General features: G+C 41.8%; 1 protein-coding gene across 1 annotated transcript; it reads right to left on the reverse strand.

Moving 5' to 3' along the window:
* Positions 1-70: 70 nt before the first annotated feature.
* On the reverse strand, positions 71-16,320 carry gramd2b (GRAM domain containing 2B). Its single transcript, XM_030059719.1, has 14 exons — positions 16,247-16,320; positions 13,509-13,631; positions 13,252-13,339; positions 11,413-11,482; positions 10,477-10,580; positions 9,185-9,280; positions 6,955-7,026; positions 6,473-6,562; positions 5,400-5,511; positions 4,544-4,684; positions 2,548-2,623; positions 2,265-2,369; positions 1,631-1,709; positions 71-141 (listed from the first exon to the last, which is right to left on the reverse strand). Exons 1-14 carry the CDS (start codon positions 16,318-16,320, stop codon positions 100-102), a joined length of 1,272 nt encoding a protein of 423 aa, XP_029915579.1. The 3' UTR covers positions 71-99.
* Positions 16,321-17,149: the final 829 nt, after the last annotated feature.

Below are 17,149 nucleotides of genomic sequence, written 5' to 3' on the forward strand. Positions count from 1 at the left end.
TCAGGTCTTTGAGAAGGAAATGCAGCGACAGTCACTGAGACGATGACCCTGGTTCTCCGAGGAGACGAGAGCCAGCCATCCCGGTGCTGTGTGATGAGTTCAGGTGGCTTCGTCCAGCAGTCTCTGCAGGTTCCTCTGCACCTGCAGGGAGAAACACGCTGTTACACCCCAAACCTGCCGCACGGTCCTGCCGAGCCTCACCGTCCTGAACGCCACCGTCACTAACCAATGAAAAACACACTTCCCATTTAGACTTCTCGATTTATACAGGGTGACCCAAAAAAACGGGAACTTTTGAAGTGCGTATTGGCAGACATGAGCAAGTGGCAGCACAATTTTTAAAAAAATGAAAATTGCATCATTGTTTCTTAAATGGCATGTTTTAAGGTTTCAATTACTATGAATAAAATATTTTTCTTCCATCACTCTTGGTTTTATTGGATTGTTAAAAAGTTCCCGTTTTTTTGGGTCACCCTGTATTACGACCAAAAGTCATTTCTTTCCGAGTCGAGTCTGTGAGCTGGTTAACTGCATATGACTCGTGGCTTGCATTAGCACCATAAAATATTAAATGTACATTTTTGATGCATTATTGCTGATGCAGCTGCAAACCCAGCGTAGCTCACCTGAAATTCATATTGGGAAGTTTTAGCCACTGAGGAGCCAAACATTTTGTCTGATGAATAGATTTCAAACTGTTTTTCATTAACAGCATTAACACTTGTAAGCTCAGCGTCTGATCACAGTGCTACAGGTTTGATCACGTCCTGCACTGCAAAAAAAATCCACCTTAAAAAGTCAGTTAGTCCCATAATCCCACTTGTTTCCATGCAGTTTCACTTGTTTCTGGAGATTTTCTGCGAGCGAGTAGAAACACATCAAGGGAAAGTCCAGAAGAAAATGATGCTTGATTCAAGAAAAAATCTGGAAACAAGTGGACCAGCGCTGGAAGTGATGTGAAGAACAACAACAACAACAGGACTCGAACGTGTTAACATGTAGATGCTTTGTAGCCGATCAGGTGAGCTCCTCTTACAGGTGGGGCTGATCTGTGGTCAGATCCGTGACTATAAATGTTTAATTAACAGCATCGAGCCTGAGCTTCAGGTTTCCCTTCGCTCTCAGGAAACGTCTCCTGAGACTCCAGCTCGCTCCTCTTTTGACATGCAGGAGCAGAGTTTATGGCGGGTAAATGAAAATATGATTCCACATGCCCGTGCTCACTGACTGAGGCAGGAAAGAGGCTGCAGCAGGTGAACTCAGGTGTGACTGAGGACGTTCATCAAGGCTCTGCTCCATTAAACGACTCGTTCAGACCGAATGGGAACTCAGTTCTCGTGTCGACGACTCACACAGCATGCAGTTTTTGAATATGCAAATTTTGATTTTTTTTTTTTTTTTTTTTTTGTGTTGCAGAAATTCACGTCATTTGTGTCGTCCAGAGGGATTTCACTTCTATTACAGTAAGACAGACAGACAGACAGACAGGCAGACAGACAGACAGACAGACAGACAGACAGGCAGACAGGCAGACAGACAGACAGACAGACAGACAGACAGGCAGGCAGGCAGGCAGGCAGACAGACAGACAGACAGACAGACAGACAGGCAGGCAGACAGACAGACTGACCTTCTCCAGCTTCATCAGGTTGAGTGTCAGCTCAGAGTAGAGCTCTGTGTTCATATCAGCACTTCCTCGCAGAAACTCACTGAAATCAAATCAAATGAAAACACCGTAAAAAAGGGCAAAGGGTATCTGAAATGTGTTCAAAAAATCTGCCAGTAGGATTAGATAATCCCACTGGATCCTCATGGCTGATCGGCCTTTTTCTGCCTCGTTCCAACACATTCAGTCTCGTTTCCAGAGAGAAAAAAATCCTGAAATAAGTCAAACTGCACAAACAAGTGGGATTATCTCATCCTCACTGGCAGATTTTTGTTTTAACCTTGTCTGAAGAAAAATGAGATTTGAATGCTGAAGATGGGACTTAACAATGAGTTCAGATGGAGAATAAATGAATAAATAAATAAAATACAGCTAAATTGTGAGTTTTTTTTCCCCCAAAGGTAAATTCAGATCACACTCATGAGGAAAAAATCTCACCATTTAGCTACAGTAAACATGAAAATGATGACATTTTCAATGACTGATTTACTGTTTTCCCCATGTTTTTATGCAGTTTCTGATTTTTTTTCAAGGCCTGGAGATGATCAGTTCCACTTCCCCTTTATTTATTTTTGATTTATTTTTTTCCCAGACTCACTCCGGCTGGTGGAAGTCACTCATGGAGCCCAGCGCACTCAGCCTCTGCTCCAGGGAGACGATCTTAAAGGCCATGTAACATGAGGACAGCACCAACACACACACTCTGAGACACACACACACACACACACACACACACACACAGAACAAATGATGAATGGACTGATTAGAGGATAAAGACACAAAAACACGAGCAGACAGGGTTAGGCTGAGGGAGTGCTGTGACACAGACGTGGGTGGATAAGTGAATGAATGAATGAATGAATGAATATCTTTAAACTCACAGAAACAGGTAGACAAACAGCAGTGTGTTGAGAGAAACCGGCTTCAGAGTCCTGCCGTCTACAACAACCTCTGAGTCTGGAAAAATGGAAAATAATAAAACGTGTTGATTCTTGATTCTTCTTATCTTGTTAAACTGACAGTTTTTAACCTAAAACGAAATGATCAAACTCCACGTCCAAAACCAAAAACAACTAAAACACATCTGGAAAGGAAAGAAGAATATAAACAATAAAAACAGAACAACAGGATGTGTAAACTCGCAGATTCTTGAAACATTTTCCAAACTAAATAAAAAACAAGACTGCTGTTCCACAAATTCAAAAAAAAAAAAGTTGAATTTTGGCAGAAGCAAAGTTTTCACCTGACAAACGACGGCGCACTGATTTACTCACAGATGTTAGGTGCGGCTTTCATTTGTAACTTTTCAATATGGATTACCAAATGTTATGCATCTATTACACAAACATAAGTAAGAACAAACAAAAGCAAAGAACAGAAACTGGCCAAACTGAGGCTCCGTCCAAACAGACATGTGGATCTTTTCTGTTTGATCTGATTCTGCAGCCAGAAAATCAGCGAATATTTCGCTCAATTATAAAACAGCATAACTGTAGACTGTTCAACTTTGCAATAATAATAATAACTGCATGTATCTGTCTAACTGTGCAATAACTCAGTAGTGCAATAGTTTGGTGTTCTTATTTTCTGAATGTACTGTAACATTATTGTGATATTAATCCATACTGTCTTTTTAACATAAGGTACTTTGCTCAAATTCTAATGCACATATTCTTACTTAGTCTAATGCACATATTTGAATAATTCTCCTTTCCTCTCTGAATCTTATAACTTCACACTTACGCTCATAGAGATTTTTCGAGTCTGAGCAGCTGCAGCTGATCCAGTTTCCCCTCAATAAACTATTTCTGATTTCTGATCAGCAGTGTGATGGAGCTGCAACCATTAGATACACAATATGGATGTGTATCTAATGGTATAGTGTTTTTTTTTTTGTTTTTTTTTTACATAAAGAGTAACTTGGCACTAAACCACACAAGGCAGAAAATGCCTGCTGCACTGCCCTCTAGTGGTTGAAACTTCAGCCAGTCAGACTGGTTTTCTTTGTGCAGCTGTCTACAGCAAAATACCTGCTGCTGCATCACCGACTGACAGTTTCAGCCACTAGAGGGCAGTGCAGTGTTTTTAACGTGTGGTGATTTTCGTTTGATCAGCAGGGAAATAAACATTATCACCATTTTCCATTTTGACGCTGCAGTGAACCGAGGACTCAGCGAGACGGATTAAGACGGGCAAGATCTGTGACGCCATAAACCGAAGGAACCAATCCCATTGCGAATTTCCTGCGGGATGAATAAAGTATCTATCTATCTATCTATCTATCTATCTATCAACTGACAGGGTGCTGCTTTGCATATCATTAGCATAAACCCCACCGTTCACTTGAGTGTTTTATTTAAAAAAAAAATAAATCAACAGGACCAAATTGAAAAAAAAAGTTTTTTATATATGCAGATATAGGTAGGCGGGGACTATTTGCATGCTCATAGATACGTGCATACTTAATGAGGGCGAGAAGAAGTTACATCTAAGCCGTTTTAAGGCAGGATGGGATGTTTTTTCATAAAAAAAATAAAAATAAAAAAAAACTAAAAGCTTTATGAGTTTTTAGGGCTTTAATAAATGGCTGGAGGAGGACTTCAAAGGAAATTTAACCCTCCTGTTACCTGCTAATTTACTGACATATTTTATCAAAATGGGGTCAGTTTGACCTCAGTAATTTAAACCTCCAGAAAATGGTCTGTCTTGTCCCTATTAAATTAGGAAAAGTCATGAAATATGAAGCCAATTATTATTAACTGGCTTCATAATGATTATTATTATTATTATGTTAAATATTTAGAGACGTCCCACTGAATGGGGTCAGATAGGCCCTAAAGCTAACAGGAGGGTGAGGACAGAGGACAGTGGCTGTACCGGCGTAGTGCTGCTCGTGCTGCTTGGCGTCGCTGCTCTTCGGGCTCTGCTGCTGCTGCTTCTTCACCTCGGGCTCTGATTGGTCGGCAGGGGCGCTCTCTCCGTGCTTCAACACGTCCAGGAAAGGAGGAACGGGAAACTCTGCACAGACACACAGAGATCATAATGCTGTTCCCCATGTCGATGAGCATCCACCATGCAAAAAAAAATCTGTCGTAACAAGTGGCTCAGTCATTTTTAAAGTGCCTCCCTGCAGTCAGAGTGTTTTCCTCTGAGTCTGCACCGCTACACCACGGCACTCAGTAATCCACTATTTCACTGCTGAAGACTTTCCCCAGGCTCTGCACTGCACAAACTAGTCTCAAACTGAATTTTAAAATCTTATTTTCATTCAAACAATGTAAAAAAAAAAAAACCTGACAGGAGTTTAATTAACCCCACTTGCTTCCAATGCTAATCAGCCTGTTTCCAGAATTTTCTTGAGTCAAGAAAAAAGTGAGATTACACGAGTGGATTCTTTAACCCGAAAAACAAGATTTGAACACTGAAGATGAGACTGAATAGCCATGAATTAGCGTTTTGGGAGCATGGTGCATCATCTACAGCGGACCAGTTACAATATTTATTTATTATTATTATTATTTAATATTAATTTATTATTAATTATTTTCTGTATTTGCTACAGAGCGATGCTAATACCATAATCAAACAAAAGGTAGTTTGTCTTTGGCCAAAATCAAATGAGTTCATTGAAACTCGAGGCCGGTGTGTCTGTTTGACGTTTGCTGCTATATTAGAAAATGGTTGTAAGTGTGTGTGTGTCTCTGCCTCCTCTCCTCGTCCCTGCGGCTGCTACCTGCCAGCTTGTCGTAGTCAGGTGTCTGCGAGTCGGAGCTGCTGCTCTCCTCCATGTCCTGCCTCCTCTGCCTCACCGCCCCGTCCAGGTCGCTGAAGTCGGCCGGAAAACCCTGCAGGGACACAGGAGGCCACTTAGGAGGTTAGTTAATTAGATTTTTTTAATTTATAATTTTGGGTGCGTTCATTTCTGTCATGTTTCAGAATCAGAAATACTTTATTGATCCCACGAGGGAAAATTGGGTGAACTGTATTTCCTGCTCCAGCTCGGTGTGTTTGTCCTGGTGACAACAACAACAACAGTTAATGACTTTCTAATGAATAAATTACCCTTTCAAACATTTTTATAAAAGTTCGGCTTGATATAATACATAGAATATCTTCACAATCCATGTTTTCATGTGAGAGATGATTGATCTGTGTTTGACATCCAGTCTTTTACTTTAAAGCAGCATAAACCCAGACAGCACATGACAAAATGCGTAGTGGATGGAGGTAACACTAACCCTAACCCTAATCCTAACAATCACAGCACACAAATAATGTAAAACCATCCTTAAACTTAATAACATAACATATTTAATATTTCTTTTTGGTTTAAAATCCAACGATTTCTGGTTTGAGCCATGCCCCGCTTTTTTTCCCTGAATCCAAATCCAAATTATTTTGCCGCGAAACAAATACAAATAGAAAGAGTGGAGCCTCCGCACGCCCCTGTGAGGCAATTCATTGTATTTTATATGTATTTGTTAGTTTGTCAGGCCACAAACGTCACTGATCCCTGTGTGATCGCTGCAGGAGCAAGCAGAGACAGGATTCAGCACATAAATAAGACATTAAACATTAAAATATAATGAGTAGAAACTTAAAAATGGAAAGAATAAAAGATAATAATTGCAGTTTGTATGCGGAGTGTGCAAAACAAGACAAGACAAAAAACTAAGGCAGAGCACACAGAGACAAAGAAGAAAAATAGTATATTCAAACCTTACCATAATATTGATGACTGTCCACAATGGCTGCTGTGATGTGTGTGTGTGTGTGTTTGTGTGTATGTGTGTGAAGTTGACTGACCAGAGGAAAGCGGGGCGAGCGAGGTGACCTCTGACATCTGAAGCTGTGCTCTGCAGAGGACGGGACGGGGCTGCTGCAGGGACTCTTCTCCTGCACAGAGAAACACAACCATCATTATCATCATCCATTCATCTGTCTGTTATTTAATCGATTAATAAATTAGGTGTTCGGTCCATTAAATGTCGGAAAATGGTGAGAAATGTTGATCCCAGGCCAAGGTGCCGTCCTCAGATGTTTTGTTTTGTCTGCAACCCAAACATCTTTAGTTTACTGGCATAAGGAATCCAGAAAATATTCACATCCAAGAAGATTAAGAAGAAATTGGACATTTTCTTCTTAAAAATTTCATTAATTAATTATAAAAATAGTTGGTGATGGAGCAGGATGATGTCACTGTTCAAGACGCTCTGTTTGACAGGACGTGGAGGTCATGTGAGGTCATTTCAGGGGGACTTTAAAGCAGACAGGAAGTAGTTCCTCACCTCCAGATGTAAACAGACGGACATCAGGAACTTGTAGGTGTTGTCTCTGGACAGGAAGGACACAAACACGTGCTGCACAAGGGGGAGAAAAAAACTATTTTAGGAATAAAAATAAATGTATTGTTCATGGCCATTTATCAACTGTTGATACATTTTGAAGAGTGCTGACTGTAAAATGTTTTGTTCACTCAGAGCTGATCTGCCGCATCTCGAAACTACTGAACATGTTAATGGAGAAGAGCAAACAAAAGTTACATCTCTACATAATGCTACTAGTACTTATTGTATAGCTGACTCAGTGTTGTTTTTGGTTTCTATGGTAATTCAACCTGAACTGATTCTAATGTGATAATTTCATATAACCCCTCACACGTCTGCATAAAGACATGGTGATGATGAGCACAATGTTTTTAGCTTATTGGTTCGTTTATCCATTCATTAATTTTCTGCCGCTTATCCGGACCTGGGTTGCGGTGGCACCAGGCGGAGGATGTCCGTTCAGATGTTTTTTTTCCCCGGCCACATCCACCAGTTCCTCCTGGGGGATCCCAAGGTGTTCCCAGGCCAGCCGGGACACCTAGTCCCCACAGTGTGTCCTGGGTTTGCACCAGGGCCTCTTACTAGATGATCATGCCGGGAGGCGCCCAGGAGACGTCCTGACCAGATACCCGAATCACCTTAGCTGGCTCTTTTCCTCCATGTTTGAGCTCCTCACCCTCTCCCTAAGGGAGCACCCGGCCACCTTGAGACGAAACCCATTTCCAATGCTCGCATCCTCAATCTCATTCTTTTGGTCACCACCAAAAGCTCGTGAACATAGTTGACGGTTGGAACAAAGATTGACCGGTAAATTGAGAGCCTCACCTTCTGGCTCAGTTTCTTCTTCACCACGACGGTCTGTTACAGCGACCACAGAGCTGCTGCTGCTGCCTTGATCCACCTAGCCACCTGCTCTCTACCTTCACTTGTGATCAAGACCCTGAGATACTTGAACTCCTCCACTTGAGGCAACAACTCACTCCCCACTCGGAGAGGGCAAACCACCTTTTTCTGGCAGAGAACCATGGCTTCAGCCTTAAATGTGCTGATCTTTATCCTGACTGCTTCGCACTCGGCTGCAAACCACCCTAGTTCATGCTGAAGGTCACAGCCTTATGAGCCCAGCAGGACCACATCATCTGCGAAAAGCAGGGCCGCATTCATGTGGTCACCAAACTGGACACCCTCCATACCCCGACTGCACCTTGAAATCCTGTCCATGAGGATCACAAACAGAATTGGGGACAAGGGACAGCCCTGGCGGAGTCCAACATCCGCTGGAAATGAGCTCAACCTAGTGCCAAGAACATGGACACAGCTCTCACTGCGGTTATACAGGGAATGTCGAAAGGCCAACAGCAGCACACCCTGTGCCCCACACTACTGTAGCATCGCCCACAGGACCCCCCAGCGGACACGGTCATAAGCCTTCTTCAAATCCACAAAGCACATGTAGACTGAATAGTCAAATTTCCATCATCCCTCCAGTATCTGTGCAGGGGTCAAGAGCTGGTCCACTGTTCCACGGTTAAGACGGACTCCACATTGTTCCTCTTGAATCCGAAGTTCAACAATCAACTGATCGTTTTTAGTTGTAATTAGTTTCAGTGGAGAGTTTTTGTGTCCCATGATGGTCTAAGTGCTGTTTCCACTCACACAAGAGTAAAATTAATAGGGAAATGCTGAAACTTTAGCAATGAATCTGTCTTAAGAGGCTCATATTGGTCAAATTTCCTGTGTACATACATACATATATAAAACCACTTAGCAAAACCCTAGCAGCCACCTAGTACATCTTAGCGCCTGCCCAGACCGAGCCCAGAACCTTCCTGTTCACGCTAAGATTCCAGGAAAAGTATGGAGGAAACACAGAACTTGAATGGAGCAGAACAGTCATGGTACAGGTCACACCAACACAGGACTTTCAACCTTAAGGCCTGGAATTCAGTTCCCGCATGATGTGAGTCTGGCATTTGTTTCTGGGTATTTTGTTTTGTTCATTTTTGTGTGTTTATTATTGTCACCATGACGACAAAGGTCCTCTAACCTTAACCTCAACCTCACTCTAACCCTAACCAAGTGTTTTTCGTATCTAAAACTCAACCATGACTTGACCCACAGGAAACACTCCTGAGGGTCGTATTAGAGGGTAGGAACAAAGCAACACAGCAAGAGTGTTGAAATTTCTCACCCGATCGGTTGCCGTGGCAATCACCAGAGCATTTGGCACCAAGATAGCGGTTTTTGTCTTCTTGATGTGGGTGACAGAAACCACCGGGAGGGTGATCTGCGACAGTCAGAGAGTGAGGAGAAACCTTTACTGTGACGGTCAGACTTTTACACCAGCAGCAGAAAAATCTCAAAACCAAACACTAAAAACCACCAACATGACCTGAGGAATCAGATTTATTCTCAGAGACGCTTCATTGACTTTTTAAAATGTTTGTTTTTAAAAACTGCATTTTGACACTATACAGATAGATTAACTTGAGTTAGTTTATTATAAATGTCATTCCTGAACAAATTAACTTAATGTTGTCTGTATCGTTTCACATAAAGCATAAAACATTTTCTGAATCCAAAATCCAAAATTTTTGATACAGAAGTCAATATGGCCTATATACATTAGCTTAATAATATGATTGTTTGATTGATTTTATCTGGGGAAAAAAACAAGTTGATGAATACAACTGGAGATTTCATCTGTTGCAAATGAATTCTTCAACAATAGAAAGAAAAGATATTATATATATAATCAGAATGAGACTCATAAATACAGTATTGATCCCTGAAGGGGAATTGGGCCAGTTCAAATTCTCAAAAGAAGAATATATTATAAACATAATCTGCATGAGTAAGATAAAGACAGACTATAATCCAACATAAAATGTTACAGAGGATGCTGCGTTGCAAGTTGGATGTTTTTCTCTCTAGTTTTCTGTTAAAATCCACAGTGAAACATTAATAATTTGAAGGGAAATTTAATCCTCAAATTAAAGCCCTGCTGTGTTTACCTCTGAGTCTGCACTGTTATGTCAGTCTGTAATCCTGGGATTTTACTGTTGGAGGCCTTGGAAAGGAAGCAGCAGAGGTCCACACTGCAAAAAGTATCATCCTCAGTGTTCAACTCTTGTTTTTCTTTCAACAAAGTAAAAAATCTGCCAGCGGGATTATCTCCTCCCACTGACAGGTTGAACACTGAACAGGAGCCTGAATGACTGGCTAACATGGAGATTTTCTCTGCAGTGTAGTGCGATAACCTCGCTGTTTGCCGTCTTTGTTTAAAACCGCGGGGTTGTAACATTAGACGTTACGATTCACCACAGACGACTCCAGTTAGTTCACAGCAGCTCTGAGTCTCAGCCACAGACTCTGAAGCTGCGAAATTCAACTTCTTAGATATTTTTTTAAAAATACACAGATACTCTGCAGAGGTAAGAGCTGAAGTCTGGTGTGTTTAGAAGTCTGGTTTCCAGTTTTTACCTTGGTGTCTTTTCCAAACACCTTGGAGTGGAAGCCGATCCAGTTGTCGGACACAAACAGGCGTCCCTGGTACAGGATGTCCTTCTGCAAGGCGCACGTGTAACCTGACAGCCACAACAACACCCAGTTACAGGCTGCACTAACACAACTGTAAGTGTTTGTCTTTAAACGAGTACTCCACTCTTTTGGGCAACTTCCCCAGACTGAGACCAGATGTTGGACAAGATTTTCACCTCTGTACATCCAGCGGTTCAGTTCCTATGGGTAGCATTTCCTGTTAGCTTAGCATAAAGACTTGAAATCTCTGGGAGTCGTTAGCCTGGTGAAAATGGTGTCCAACATCTGGTCTCAGTCTGAGGAAGTCGGAAGAAGGCTATTCAAAATCTGATTTGGGCGACTTTGACTTGTAATGTTAACACAGCCTTAGATTAGTGGCCAAATCCTTCCTAAGATCCATGCAGTATTTAAGGTGCTATTAATATCTATATAATATAAAACTATCTAATAGGTATTTTGTGCAAGACTGCAGTCTGATTCCTCATCTAGCACTGACATTATATCTAGTCAGCCTTTAATATTAGATTCAACATTTTGGTGTCCAGTTTTCACAATGGCGTGCAATCAAAATAAACACAAATACTGACAAACTTACACCTTGCAATGCAGTTATTTGAGAATTTTCAATAGCAGAGGAACTTTCAAAACAGTAATTTCATATCATGTCACTTAAAGCTGCTATTTAATTCATCAGCTGGTATTTAGCATGCAGGGCCCTACAACAAAACAAAACCTGTCCAAAGGGACATCCTGCTAAAACATAACTTAACTAAAATAAAGCAACATACATGTAGCAGCTATTCAATGTAAAAGTCCAAGTCCTGAATTGCTCCTGCAGTATTTAAGGTGGATCTGATAGTTGTGATCATTAAGACTTACTCTGTCTGAGCAGCTCCTCTTTGCTGACCTCTTTAAATATTTTATGGTACTGCGAGTTGCTCTTGGAAAGCTGAAACACAACACACACGTTAGACTGCAGTGACGTGCTCACATTAATGAATAATGGCATGCATGCAGAAACACACACACACACACACACACACACACACACACACTGCACAATAATTATCTTTCATGCACTGGAGAAAGTTGGGTTAGACCAAGATGGGTTTTTGAAAGCCAATACTATACCAGTGCTTTTGGATTAAAATTTACAATAACCAATATTTTTATTCAGTGTTTCTAAACTGATATTCAGTATCTCTAAAACCAACCACTAACATGTCAAAACAAAACAAAACATAGCAAAATAATAATAATAATAATAATTCTAAAAGTATCAAATGTTTACGCCAGTTTTATGGTTGTCATGGTGAAAAAGCCTACCTAAAACTATCCACTGAAGCAATGATGGTAATACTATACTACTACTACTGACAATAATAATCATAATTATCATAATAAAATAATTCAAGCATACATACATTAATTTAGAAATCCAAATAAAATGTCACATGAAAGATGTCACCTGAGTTCAGGTTAAGACAGATAATCAGTGTAATATCAAAGTTCAAATCTAAAATCAATATGTATCTGAACAAATCACAGTGGTAACTGACCATGTGTTTCATTACAAGGCCAATATAAGCCTGGTATATTAGGAAAAAAACACACAAACGAAAACAACTCCGAGTCAATCAGTTGGCCTTGTGATGCTCAGTTTCCTGTCAGAAACAGAAACAGAAATGAAGCCGCTCTGTTCTCGGCTTCTGGAAACTGGAGGTGGAAGAAAGTAATTATATTTCCTAATGTTACTGGAGTAGTGCCTTTATTGTGTACTTGTACTTTTCTTAGTAGTTTTTTTAAAGTCAGTAATAAAATTTCTACATATGCAGACGATGTCCTACTTTATTTAATGGATCCTGAGGCGTCAAGACCAGTGTTACCAGTGGATGTTTTCCTTGAGTTTTCACTACATTTTAAATCAGATCCATCATAAAGAGCAAATGGTCAATGACAGATTGTGGAACCTTTCATAATAAAAGCTCAGTCAGCAAAGATGAAAAGAGGAACCTGCATTTACTTTGTTGCCTCTACTCCTTGTCATTTTCACAATAAAAGTTGCATGATGAAAAACTGCAGCGAGGACCATTTAGACTCAACTGGCGAAAAATGTGGAGTAAGTGTGGGCAATGAGAACCATGTAGACTCAACCATCATATTATGTGCTTGTCCCACATGTGTCAGTTGAGTCTACAGGGTCCTCACTTCAGTGGACAGGAACAGTACTTCTACTTCTACTGCAGTCAAATACCAGCAGAGGAACAGTACTTCTACTTCTACTGCAGTCAAATACCAGCAGAGGAACAGTACTTCTACTTCTACTGCAGTCAGATATCAGCAGAGGAACAGTACTTCTACTTCTACTGCAGTCAAATACCAGCAGAGGAACAGTACTTCTACTTCTACTGCAGTTAGATATCAGCAGAGGAACAGTACTTCTAGAAGTTTGTAGTACTCTGTCCACTGCTGACTGAGACAGACATTTTGATAGTGTAGAAACACAGTGAGACTTCCATCATGTTGCAGGTGGTTGCATCACCTGGAAAACATCTACAGGTCATCTCTCCATGCTCATGTTGTTTCTTTCTGGCAGCCAACACTTGTTCTGCAGGAGTGGCAGAAACTTTCTGGTGGAACATGGAAGATCTTTTCTTTCTGGCTACACAAACATCAACACTGTCAGGTCTGCAGTGGACGGTCACGCTGAAGCCTCACCTGGCTGTAGTGAGACTTCTTCCTCTCCATCTTGGAATCGGAGTCCGTCTGTATCTGAGACAGCAGAGAGTGGTCGAAGGTTTTGGACCTGCAGACACACCCACATGAGTTATTATTTTCACTTTTAATCATGTTGTACACCACGTGGACCTCGACATTATCGAGGTTAAAAACTTGATTTTCATCGGAGTTGGGTGTTTAGTTGGACAGAAAACCAAACAGTAGCTCAAAAAAAAAAAAGTTTAGTCCAGGTTTACCTGACCAGCGCTGGCTTCTTCCTGCTGCAGAGCTCCTGCGGCTCGGGCTCGCCGGCCTGCAGCGGCTCCGACACCGTCCTGCCGCACCTCTGCCGCTCCTCAGCCACATTCTCTGCATCTGAGCTGCAAATTTCAATAAAGAATCATTTATTACCCAGCCTGAAGCCCAGTTCATGCTTCACACGTTTAGTTTGAAATGCAGGAAGAGAGAAGAAGGAAAATGAAGAGTTTCAAGGTAAGGCTTTCAGAAAACTAGAGCGTATCGAACCAAAAACGCTCTACTTCTCTGTCTTCTCCTTTGGCGGGATTGGATAGTCGCTTTGTCCTTCGGTGCCACCAAAAGGGCTTTTCAAGGTTCTTTATGAGAAGCATGAATAAACGCCTGCAGGAAGCATGAGCCAGGCTTAAAGTGGGGTGTGACAAACATCAGGCTTTTTTTTAAAGGTTATTTAAATGTTTTTAAAAGACGGTGCTTGACTCCTCAAGGTTTTCAGTGGGAAATGATGTCACCATAAAAACTAGCCAATCAGAGTTGGCCTCAGTTGTTTTATCACAACTGGACCTTGTCGTTTTGAGACTTAAATTACCATCGGCCCGCCCACGCCTCAGCAGCCTTGTGGGACGGCGGCGAGGAGGGCGGGGCCACCAATCCTACTAGCCAATCAGCTGCTAGTGGTCTGCAAAACGGTTCGTTAGAGTCTGGGTGCAAGAGCAGCGCTGGAAAACAAGCTACCTAAAATATTCCCTCACAATCGCCTTCCATTTGAATGCCACAGTTGTGTTTTAGACAGCAGTTCGTCTAAAATGAAAAAGGAAGAAAAAAAGATGAAAATAACCTGCCTTTAATTGACGAAAGACAACAGACAGGGATTGATGGACTGATATCGTTGGATAATTCAGTGAAGGTGTTGCTGGGTAATGGCAGGAGTTTAGCAGCAGCTGAAATCTGGTTGGTTCATGTGAAGCTGTGCCGGACTGACATACCAAACATAATGAAAAACATAAAAACTTTAGTTTGACTCTAAGTCTGGAATTAGAGTTTCACTGAAAGCCAGACTGTGCAGTTTGAGGGCAGCCCACCTTGTTTTGATGTGGTGAAGAATGATGAACGCTACACGTCTCTCAAACAAACAGAAGTTAGAAATGCCTCAGGAGCTCAGGACAGCTCTTTCAGCCCATCATGACCCAAATTATAAGAGCATTTCTCTCCATCGTCTATTAACAATGGAGCAAATTTATTTCTTTTTCAATGAATTCAGATGCAGGTGGAAGGAGCGGGCTTTTGTTTTTGCTTGGGTGTTGTAGGCAACGGTGGTCTGTGAGGTCATTAAACGCATCACCACAGGGGAACGCATAATTCTCTAATATTATTAGTTTTTAAAATTTCTTGCTTATGCAGGCCAATCAGATCTGTTCCTCAAATCAGATCTTTAGGACAGACTGTCCACACTGTTGATTTGCAAGTGACCAAATCGTATTTGTGTGGCCTGAACATCACCGGCCTATCAGCACGGGTTGCTATGGTAACGGCATGCTAGACATTGGAGATACGATTCATCGTCGTGGAGGCGTGAGCAATGAAGATCCATCATGTCGCCCTGTAAACATCTCACTGTGAAGTCGCCGCAGAACGTCTCCGTCGCATTAAGCAAATTCAGCAACTGAGAAGTCTGAGATTAATTAACGTATCCATGGCAACAGCAGCCGCTATCATGCACTTCCGTCACTTTGAACTGACGTTGTCTTAGTGTGTGACGTGAGACGCATCTGTACAAATCAGATTGGAATCGCGGTTCAAACCTCCTCCAGATGTGGTTTGGATCTGATGTGCAGAAAACACATTCCACATGTTTTCCTGCTGTCCAGACTTTGTAACATCAATCTGGATCCAATCTGGATGTGACAGAGTTCAGATCTGGGCTGCTGGCATGAACCGGAGGGGTTTCCTCCTTCCTCAGCCTCTTCCTTCACATTGGGAAACACAGCGGCGTGTTGATTTACAGCCTGTACAGTCTGCAGCACACACACTCTGCAGACTGTCCTTCAGCGCTGCGTTGTGGCCGAACGTGAAGCCGCTCACAGCGAGCAGACACGCGAGATAAGAGGAGTAGCGTGTCATGTTGTTGAGGTTTGTTTTCCCAGAGAACACAGCCTGCCTGAACTCTGTCCCCTCTGTCCCTCAGGACCACAGGGGAAAGATCACATCTGCACTGCAAAAAAAAAATCCCCATGTTAACAAGCCATTTACTGGATTTTCTTCAAACAGAGTGCCACAAACCATCCCACTTGTTTCCAATGCAGTTTCACTTATTCCAGAGATTTTTTTTTCTGTTTGTTTGTGTTGAAACGAGGCAGAATGAGGCAGATGAGCCCCGCGGGAGCAAGAAAATGACACTTGATTCAAGAAAATTCAAACTAATTGAGAGGATTATCTCATCCCACTGGCAGATTTTTGTAACTATTCTGAAGAAAAACAAGATAACTGACTGCTCAATGTGGATTGTTTTTCTGTGTAACTGAAAGTTCTCCTTTGCCACTTCTGCAAAGCAACAATACTTCTACCTGAATAGGAAGTGTTGGTACTTTCCCACTACTACCAGCAGTACCAGTCCTACCACTACAGTATACAGTATACACTATCAGTATAATAATCCTGCTAAGTACCACAGTTTTGTCTCCGTGGCTCCAGACCGGCTCAGAAAGGTGAAGCCTGGCGTGAACAGAGCATTTTAACTCACTGATAGTCCCTCAAGTCATGTTTTGGGTTCCCTCGGCTCTTCCTCGGCTCGTCCTGCGGCACCGACTCGCTCATCTCACACACACACACACACACACACTTACACACACACACACACACACACACGCTGTTCTGTGTGTGTGGCTGCCTGGCTACCAGACAGGACAGAGTGACCCTGCAGCTCCTCGCCGCTCCACCTGCCTGCTGGGCTCACGTGTCCCAGCCAATCAGGAGGCACAGGACCATGGTGGGTGTGTGTGTGTGTGTGTGTGTGTGTGTGTGTGTGTGTGTGTGTTGCGTGTGTGTGTGTGGGAGAGAGAGGGGGGCTTAAACCATTGAGCTTTGTTGGGAAAGTGAAGTCTCATTTTACTCTGTTCTTTGTAGCTGTAGTTTCATTGTTTTATTGTATTCTATTCTGTTCTATTCTATTCTATTCTATTCTGTGTCTTACACTTAAAAAAACTTAAAAAAAAACTTTTTCCTAATTGTTTTATTCTTATTTCCTGATTTTTATTATAATTTTATTATTATTATTATGTGCTTGCCTTGGAAAGGCAACACATCTTATTGTTGTGCATATTTATTCTTTTTATTATGTGCTTGCCTTGGAAAGGCAACACATCTTACTATCCTAAATTATTATTTTTATTATTATTATATTTTATTTTTCTGCAAATTTCTTCGGCGCGCTACTCCACCTACAGCTTTCATTTTAGGCCCACACAATGAATTGAGAAAATGTGTGGCCCCATTGGGAGAAGTGTGCTATTACTTTTATAAGGAATCCAACATCTGGAATTCCCAAAATTCCCATTTTTGTGGCAAATTTGGCCCATTCGAATGAATGGGCAAAACTTCCCGAGGCTCCACAGAGCAGAGCTTTGGACCTAGGTCCACACACCAA

The sequence above is a fragment of the Myripristis murdjan genome, chromosome 9, assembly GCF_902150065.1.
Source record: "Myripristis murdjan chromosome 9, fMyrMur1.1, whole genome shotgun sequence".
Classification (NCBI taxonomy): Eukaryota; Metazoa; Chordata; class Actinopteri; order Holocentriformes; family Holocentridae; genus Myripristis; species Myripristis murdjan.